The sequence below is a fragment of the Epinephelus fuscoguttatus genome, linkage group LG1 (assembly GCF_011397635.1).
Source record: "Epinephelus fuscoguttatus linkage group LG1, E.fuscoguttatus.final_Chr_v1".
Taxonomy (NCBI): Eukaryota; Metazoa; Chordata; class Actinopteri; order Perciformes; family Serranidae; genus Epinephelus; species Epinephelus fuscoguttatus.
Window position 1 is genome coordinate 16,818,975 of NC_064752.1, and position 10,175 is coordinate 16,829,149.

The 10,175-nt window shown below is 37.0% G+C and overlaps 1 protein-coding gene across 1 annotated transcript; it reads right to left on the minus strand.

The window, feature by feature from the left end:
• Positions 1 to 1,506: 1,506 nt before the first annotated feature.
• rdh5 (retinol dehydrogenase 5 (11-cis/9-cis)) lies at positions 1,507 to 9,873 on the minus strand. The gene is made up of 6 exons (XM_049583296.1): positions 9,309 to 9,873; positions 8,378 to 8,439; positions 7,899 to 8,221; positions 5,265 to 5,523; positions 4,539 to 4,702; positions 1,507 to 2,577 (listed from the first exon to the last, which is right to left on the minus strand). Exons 2-6 carry the CDS (start codon positions 8,407 to 8,409, stop codon positions 2,357 to 2,359), a joined length of 999 nt encoding a protein of 332 aa, XP_049439253.1. The 5' UTR covers positions 8,410 to 8,439; positions 9,309 to 9,873; the 3' UTR covers positions 1,507 to 2,356.
• Positions 9,874 to 10,175: the final 302 nt, after the last annotated feature.

The window sequence follows — 10,175 nt, forward strand, 5'->3', positions numbered from 1 at the left end:
CGCGAGGTTAGTGACTTTCATATAACAGACTGAAGTTTTGATGCCTTCAGGTGACGTCGGGAATTTTGTCATCTTGACAAAACTAACATTTACTCCAGCACTGTAGCTTTTAGAGGCACTTGTACTTTACCTGTGTATTTCCATTTCTACTTATACTCAAGCAGCCTGAATTCAGAGGGAATTTTGTACTACTCCATAACAATAGTTATATTCAGTTATATTATATATTATTCTGCAAGATGAATACTTTTTCATTTTGAGGAATATTTTAACATATGTAGAGGCCCAAAAAACAAGGTAGAAGGGAAGAAATATATATGCATACATAAAACATAATCAAACAAAAGCATATACAATATCAGGAAATAAGCAACAATAACATGATGATAATAAATTAAACAAGAAAAAAAAAGCAAATAACTTTTCCATCATTTCATAGGATGTAGTAAATAAACCCATAAATTTAAGTTTAATTTAGAGGATACATTATATAACATCTAGGTATACCATAAGTACACACAAATATCAACACATATGAGGCAACACATGCCTATTCATACATGTTCACACCCATAAATGTGTGTGTACCCAAACATGGACACATAGTTACCCACATATTTACTGTATGTGTACGATTAAGAACCAGATAACACCTCTATGCTATCAGTCTTATTACTTCAGCTGCCATATAATCAATTTTATATATCGCAAACCATTTTTCCTATTTTTCTTCAAAAATATGCACTTGATTTCTAACTCTCATGGTATTTTGTTCCATTTTGAATATCTTCTTCACACGATCCTTCAATTTAACATTGGTTAAGTTATCTTTTACCAGCTCCTTGTAATTTTTTAAAATAATTTCGACCCTATAATGAATAATTTTAGGTTACTCTGTGTTTTAAATATATATTTTTATGCTAAAACTTGAGTACTTTTACTTCAGTAAAAATTTGAATGCACAATTTTTACCTGTATCAGAGTACTTTTAAACTGTGGTATTGCTATTTTTACTTGTATATATGTATATATCAATGCATTAATAACTAGAATTCAAATAAACAGCATACATTATTCTGACACGGGTCATTCTCTGCATAATGAATACTTTTAGGCTACTTGGTGTTTTAAGCATATTTTGATGCTTATACGTGTGTATTTTTATTTCAATAAATTTAAAATATTATGAATTTTACCTGTAAGAGAGTACCTTTAACTGTGGTGTTAAGTAAATGTAAAGTTAAAGATCTGAGTACCAGCCTATAAGCCTAATATTTGACACATGTATGCACTTTAATATGCATAAAATACCTCAACTAAAACAACAACTTTGGCTCCTGGACACATTTGAGCCAAAAGAGAAATTTAAATTTTACGAGGGACCCCTGAAGGTAGCATGGGTCCTGCATGGTAAATTACAGGCACGCTATCTCATGTGGCAGCTGTCAGTTGACTGACAGATACAGTAGCCAATCAGGGCTAGTGGTGTATTTTGGAGAGCAGAGTTCTGCCATGCTGCCACGAGGACTTGGTGTGGGTGTTTATTTACGGTTTTGTCACCATACAATTCAGTATTATGGATGAGACAGATCAACAATATTAGAGCACTGAGCAATAGACTAGCTGTGATGAAATCATAACATAAAGTCACACCTGTCATTAACTCTGCAAGAATATTTACATCTGAAAAAACTTTGACCTGTTGCGTAACAACACATGGTGAACAAGCTTCTCAGTTTATTATTATAATCACTGCCAGCTGAACCTGCTCAGTACATCTTGTCAATAACTGATGACTGAACTGATAGCTTACATGAACTGTATGAGCAACAAAAAATGTAATTAAGACAAATTAACAACTCAAAGTAACACAGAAGTAGGTATAACGGCTTATATTTGAACATCATACACACCATAACACACTAAAGACATTGTTAAAATTCAAAATATATATTTTTCTTGACAGCAGAATCCTGTTTATTTAGCCTCTGATGGTTAACAGCATCCATATCAAGGAACATAAATAACAGTGTCAAAAGGCACAGCAAAGTGTTAACAAACAAAACAACAATTAAACAGTAAATTATACAATACACTTTCATTATTTCATGTTGTCTAAAAATGTCTCAAGCAGACATCACACAGAAAAAAAACAAAACAAAACTTTAACATGGCAGATTAGACATATAAATATAATAACAGCAACATCAGATCATTGCATGGCCAGTGTAGATAAGGAATATGGGTACTTTAAAAAAGGCAAAAGATTAATTTCTTTAAGTCAGCATCTGCACTGCATCAAAATGACACAAAATGGCTGATAAGTTTTAAGACATTTCTTCAAAGTCATCACGAGTTACATGCTCTTTGACGGACGAGGCAGCACCAACCTCAGCCCAATGTCAACCACACAGGAAGGCATGTAAGAGAGGGGGATCCAGATGAGCTTGGCATCCCAGCCGGGACTGTATCTGGTGCGTGGGTAGGCAGCGGTCAGAGCGTGCTCCATGCAGCCGGTCACCTTGGAGAGGTCAGTGTCGCAGACAGCGTTCATGATCAAACGCTGGACCTTGATGTCTGAAAATGAGACAGTGAGTGAGTGAAGAGATATTTTCTGCATTAAACTCAATTTCACTTTAAAGGACAGTTCAACCCCAAAATAAAAACATATTTTTTCTCTTACCTGTAGTGCTATTTATCAATCTAGATAGTTTTGGTGTGAGTTGTAGAGTATTGGAAACATCTCAAAGTGCTAAAATAAAGTCTGTGGATTATCTTGAGTTACCAGGTCATCATTTCTGGAAAGAGACATTGCTCTTGAGTTTTTTTAAAATGTATTTTTCTGGCACCACAAGCTAAGTGCCATCTAGTTCCATTATATTCAAGAGAAGGCAGACATCTCTACGGCCGATATCTCCAACACTTGACAACTCACACCAAAACAATCTAGACTGATAAGTTTTATTTATCCTTTATTCAACCAGGGAGTCCCTCTCTTTTACAAGAGAGACCTGGCCATGGTAGCAGCCAATCAAAACACATTTAAATACAACACATAATACAAAAATCCACAATAAAACAACAACTATTCAAACATAGTGGCCTCAAGCAAAAACAAGCACATATCTCTGTCACCACACTCTTTATGATGTCCTTAAATTCATCAGTGTATATAAGTGTTTCTAATTTTAAATCTTCTGGAAGTTTGTTCCATGTCCAAGGTGCAGAGTAGGAGAATGCCGTTTCCCCCACATCTGTTAAAACCCAGGGTACATTAAAAAGTAACCACTTGGAGGAGCGTAGCTGGTAACTACCAGAGCTGACCAATATTGCTTTGTAGATAAGAATATAACAGTGCTGTTATTTGCAAGTGGTCAATGACGTCCAGCCCACCAAATCATAAAGAACGCAGTGATGAGTAAGTGACTTTGCATTTTAAAGCGTAGAGATGCATGGTATACTGAGTCAAGGCTATGTAGAATGGAGGAGATTGCATGCATATGCAATATGTCATCATAATCAATCACAGACATAGCACTGCAGGTAAGAGGAAAAATACGTGTTTTTGATTTTAGGGTGAACTGTCCCTTTAAGTGCACTTTTTTTTTTTTTTTTTTTTTTAACTTAACCTCTTAATGTATGTATTGTTTGCCAGCCATACCACGACTACAGTACAGCTATTTTAAGGCATGAGATTGCCTTGGAGATCTACATGTATTCTTTCCAAAGAGCACCTCAAACACACTCGGTTTAAATCCAGGAAGTGCTCCCACGCAAACATTGTTTTGTATGTATTGTAGGCTTGGGAAGTATGTAATTTTTCATACCATCATACCTTCCTGAAATTTCACCGGGGTATATATATATATACATATATATATATAGTATATGGCTGTATGAGTGTGCAGCATCTGCACCCACCCAAAACTCACCCTAACCATCTTGGTTACTCCTGTTACTCATCCAGCTAGTGTTCCAACACTCAAAAACTCCAGTTTGATAGTTATTATTACAGTATCTTGTAACTTAGCTGCCTGTTCCACCAGTAGAAACTGGAGACTGACCTCTGGTGGCATGTGCTGTGCATACAGTGAGTTTCATAGAGAGGAGCGCCTGTATTTGTGACAGTATTGACAATCATACCATCCGGATTCCTGAATACCCTGTTTACCTTAATGCTGTGATAACCACCCAAGCCTAATGTATTGTATATCAAGAGAGATTCATGATATTTTAATGTCCTAAATGTAGGCTATGTATTATTTTAACATTACTAAAAAGTATGTGACAGTATTTTTGCAAACAATCACATTTCATTGTGTCTTTAAAGCTCATAACTTAAAATTTTTAGTCTGAGAATGAGGTTTATTCAACTCTTGAAATGTGTCTCGTATTTTCCAACAACAGAAATTATGACTGTGATCAAAATCACAATCATAAAACAGGTACAGATAAAGTATTTTTGTGTCACATTTCAAATAAATGCTTACTCACAGTGTGCATTATGAGCCCAGAACAAGGATTGGCAGTCCACTTACACTTATCAAGGTATTTGTCTCCATAGCTGGCCTGCACTTCAGGGCTGAGCTGGTTCCACAGGCGATGCAGCTCCCTCTCGAGGGGGTCGAGGCTTGTCACTGCCGTCTTAAAAAACCCGGGCTCAATGATGCACACATTGATTCCAAAGTAGTTTATATCTCTCCTGGAAACAGAAATGTCAGTTCATAGTATTATATATAAACAACAGAGCTTGAAACAAGTTTATAACACCAGCTGCAATAAATGGGCTTAGTGGCTTGAGTGTAAGAAATGAAAACACAATATTATATCTAGTAAATAAACGCAATAAGCCTGTCTGGTCTCATGAGCCAATATCATAATGTATTTGTCCGCCTGGCATACACTGAGGCTGTTTCTTCTGTGTATTACTGCAATTTCTTCAACGTAATGTGTTTTATTGCTCTAAATGTATGTGATTGTTTGTCTTTTATATAACAGAAAATGTCTGGAAACCAAATCTCCCTCATGGGACAATGAGGATATGAAGATTATGACTTGAATTACTATTTGTCCTTATAATTAGAATATAGGTCTTTCTAAAGGAGAGAGAAAGAGGATTATTGGGGATTTGGGGGAGTTTCTGTTTCTCCTGGCCCATAATATTAATGGCTAACTGGCTCCACAGAATGCTTTCTTTGTGTTTCATAAAGCAGGTTGTTACAGCACGCTCTTATCTGATGTTGATGAGGTTGTGAAAGACTCACCTGAGGCAGTCAGAGAAAGACTCTACTGCAAACTTGGAGATGCAGTATCCTCCACCATTTGCAGCCACCCGGCCCAGCACCGACGCTACATTTACAATACGGCCACGAGCCTTTTTGATGAGGGGCAGGAAGGTCATCGTCATGGAGATCACCCCATTCATGTTGACTTTCAGCGTGCTGTGGAAATCCTCCACTTTCATCCACTCTGAAGGGCCCATGGGTAATGAGCGTCCAGCATTGTTCACAATACCCCAAAGTCCTAAAAATAAAAAAGGAAATGAGAGACAAAAGGTGGAAGGACATATTTTGTGTTACAGATCTGCCTTGTGGAATTTAATTAACATCATTTTATTAGGGCTGGCCCAATATCTGATTTTCACGACACGATTGTCATAGCCAGAAGAGTTCACAGTAACAATTTTATCATGATATCTATAAAATGGGCTTAGCAAAATAAAATACAATAAAACAAAAAATAAAAATGAAATAATAATAATAATGATGGTATCAGTCAAATTGATGTTTAATGTTGTTTATTGTGTGTTTTGTCTTATTTCGTAGAATGTAGTGTGACGTGTATCCATTTTATAAACTTCACGTCACTTTACGTCCTGTCAGTTCTACAGTAACGTGACCTTTGCCTCCGCTAATTCACTTTTCACAGTTAACTTATATTGTTGATAGTATTAACCATTTGCCAGTCAGCTAGCCTAGCTGGCTAGTAAAATGAGGAAAAGCACCATCAAGACCATGAGGAGTGCAGTTAGCTCTACAAAAGTTTGCTGCTTGCTTTCACAAGATGGTAGCCTATACGTCGTCAGTCACTTTAATATTTTTGGGAGCTCTTCCATGCATCAAGTGTTAAAAAAGAGCCATAGTGACCTAACATTAGCTTAGCTACCAATATCAGGCTAATGTCAGTGCTGAGTGACAAACGTTAGCAAATGTTTATCTTCTAAGACATTGAGGTGATTATCAATTTGATCAAAAACACTAAAAAGAAAAGTGAATAGTAAATTTGTAAAATCTCAGTTAAAGCTAAAGCTAACTGTGAAAAGCGTAGTCTATTTACTTCCTGTCAACTCTACAGTACGTTAACATTATTACCTTCGCCCCTACCTTATTGATCACTGCTTTTTTTTAACATTACTTCAGTTTTCACAGTTAGCTTAATAGAATTTAGTTCTGTATGTCATGTTTTTGAAAATATTAATGTGGCCGGCGTACACCGGCTTGTGAAAACGAGCAGTAAATAGAGCTAATGGTGCCTTTCTTCATTTTAGTAGCTAGCTAGGCTAGCTGACTGGCTAACTATTAACCTCCTATGACCTGCATCGTCATCTAAGGACATTACATTTTGGGGTTGCTGCACCTTATACTTCATTCTTCTTAAGATATGTCATCATTATTCACGGACACTTTTTTGTGCCATAAAGTTGTGGCAAATCACAATACACTTATTCAATTAAAAACAAGGTGGCGGCCATCTCAAGTCAATCTAGAGCTGGTCTGGACACAAAAGTGGACAAAGTACAAACCTGATCAAACTTCATGGTTGAAACTTATGATTGATAATGTTTGTAGATTGATATGGCAACAAATTACACCAATTTTAGCAACAGTAGCTAAGCTAAGCTGTTAATTAGGGAGATCTTGTTTGAGGACATTGGGACTTTATCATTGTGTTATCACAGCATTTCACACAGGCCAATAAGGTATGACAGACTGTTTCTACAGACAAAAAGAATATTCCTAGCTATGAAGCAAGGAAAATTCATGGAGATACAAATTGAACAAATCACAAGGCTTTTGAATATGTTACATTTTTTGCAAATTTGCTTGTGCACAGCCATGCTCAGGCGTCGAAAAGAACAATTTTGAAGAGTTTTCCACTCGGACAGTGACCCCTAACCTAGAGAGTGACAAAAATGCTGCACTGTTTACAATTTTGATTTTGCTTTTGTTTTGCACAACATGTTCATATGTAGGCATTAAAATGATCAGTTTCATACTTTGTTACATAATTGTGACCGCTAAAATGAATCCAGTGTGCTCACATGAGTACATCACTTTTTTCAAAAACTACTGCCTGTTTTAATACAATGCTTTGTTGTTTACACTTATCAGGTATCTTCCTAAAAATAGCAAGGATAAATTAGAAAACGCTTACCAAAGAAAAGCTGGGGTCTCAGGAGGTTAAAATGATCATAAACACCTTGTACAAAAACTAACAGTAAATACTTACATCACTAAAAAAGTGCACTTTGATCTCTAAGGTTGTAGGCGAAGGTAACGTTACTGTTATCAGGAAGTAAAGAGATGTGTAATTTGTAAAACAGATACATCACAATACATTGGGAAAGTAGAGAATTACACTAAAAATACAAGTAAGGACGTGAAGAGAGTTTGTAACCAACACTGTACAAAAGAGTACAGAAAGAGCAACTACACCAAATGCATGGTGACAAAGGCAACAGGATGGCTTGGGGGGAAGGAGAAAAGTGAGAATATAAAGACAAAGAAATGATATAAGAGGCGCTGGATTATTAGCACAATATTTCTAAATATCACGGTTTTCTTCAATACCAATAAATCGTAACACCTATATTTACATAATGCAGCATCAACTCTCACCCTTTTCGCCAACCTCCTTCTTGGTCCACTCCATCGCTCTCTGGACGCTGTCTTGATTGGTCACATCTAGCAGGATGGTCTTCAAATAAGGCCCTGCCACCCTCTTCAGGTCATCAGCTCCCTTTTCTGTGAGACAGCCGGCCAGCACATGGAAACCTTTACGATCGAGCTTCTTACACAGCAGGTTTCCGAACCCTGAGTCGCAGCCGGTCACAAACACATACTTGTCAGTGATGTTCTCAATCTCCAGGCTGTCTCTGTACAGCCACACTAAAGTCCACAACACCACGAAGGTAGCAAAGATGTACAACCAGGCATTTTCCCTGAAAGAGAACAGAGAGGAGAAGTTTGGACAAGAAGGAGGCAGAGGGATTTGACTTTGAGAAAATATTCTCCATGTGCAAGCTTGGAGGTTATAAAGTTAGGCTACAGCTGCCAAATGACTGCCCAAAACGCAGTGGAGCATGAGTAATTCTTACCCTAGAAGGTCGTAGACAAACTGCGTATCCATGCTGCTTCCACCTGGAGGGCTCAGTACTCGCTGAAAAAACATGTTGAGCAAATGTTACCAGGTATTGACATGGCGAACTGCCAAATCCGATTTTTCAGGAGTGGAATGGAAAGTAGAAACACAGAGACTTATTTCAGGAATCCCAAAACCAAATCCCCACTCTATTTCCTAATATTTTCAGGTTTACTCAACCTTTCTGATTACAATGGGATACAATGGGTTTGTTCACAGGGGGCCTTAGTGGAGGTGCTTGTAACACAGAAGTGCTTTGGGCACATGAGAAATCTTTGGATAATACTCTTATGGAAGAAAGAAAGGCATTTGTTATGGAGCTGGACCCGAGGGGTGAGGGGTGCATTGTTTTGAAGCATACATTTAATGCCCGTGACGGAGCTGCTTAAGCTGGCCATTGCAGAAAACCAATTAGTTTTCTGGCTTATTAGTGACAAAAAGATAGATCTATGGGTTATGTTATCCACGATATCAAAATTTCCTGCTGAATTAAATCAGACACGATACTCTTAGTGTTGATGTTGGCGTGATAGCATTAATTAAAATGCAAATAATCCTGTAAAATTACAACAATGGTCAAGCTAATTAAATTTAGCTTCACAATACCAGTGTGGAGAAATATATCAGAATATCTGAAATATTCAAATAAATCTATAAAACTGGATCGGGTATAACTATTCAAACTTTAATTACCTTTTTTGTAAGCCTTTGTTACAAAAATTCAAACTAATTAGTTCATGGATAAAATTACTTCGTGATACATTTGCAAGATTTCTGATATTGCAGAGTTTTATCAGCAAAAAAGGGGGACCTAGAATGTGCAAGACAGAGGAAGTACTTCAATGATGAGAGAGATGATTATATGAAAAGAAATGATACAATCCTACCTTTTCCTTTTTATGAGAAGTGATGGATCCCTACAAGTTATCCGTCCTCTTCCCTTTCCCTTTCAGGTTATTCTTCTGTCTTAACTCAGAGAAGGCTGGTCAGAGAGAGGCTTTATCCCTCTGGTTTATCCTTTAAGACAAGTCCGCGATTGGTAATCCCCAATCCGTAACCACTTGGTTTGTGCATGTGTGTGTGTTTCCAAAAAAAAAAAAAAAGTGGTGGGAATTACAGAATACACAGAGAACTTTCCTTACATAATGCAAACTTGGATATCAAAGAACTTTTTTTTAGCTACTTCTCACAGTACATTATCTACTTTCCACATTACATCAGGTACTTTCAAGTATTTTTAGACCCTGGTGGTTCAGAGGGTATGCAGGCTTGTTTTAAGAGTGTTGTAACAAATAAATAATCCCTCAGTTAAAGCCTTGTGCACCCTCAAAAGTATGTGTTAAACCTCCTTGGTTCACTCAGTTCACTGACCCATGATATCAGTTTTACAGCTTAAACAATACATACGGTGTAATCTGTAACTGCATGCTGCATGCACGTCTTAAGACTGGTCAGCTCATACAGCAGAGATGTTGACGGTAAACAAGAAGTGGCCATTGTACTATACGATGTATTGTTGGTGCAATAAGGAAAAGTATTTTGTATAAATGTGACTTGCTTTACAACTGAATGCTCTATTTAAAAAACTACAATTCAAACTTGCCCTCAGTACATTTCTGTCAAAATGTTGGCTTACATAGAGATGTATTTTTACACTGAGACTATGAGCTTGAAGCAAGACTTCTTTGTCACAACAACAAAGGCATATTTCTGTTCCCTATGAAGTCAAGTTTTGACACTGGTTTTCTATCCAA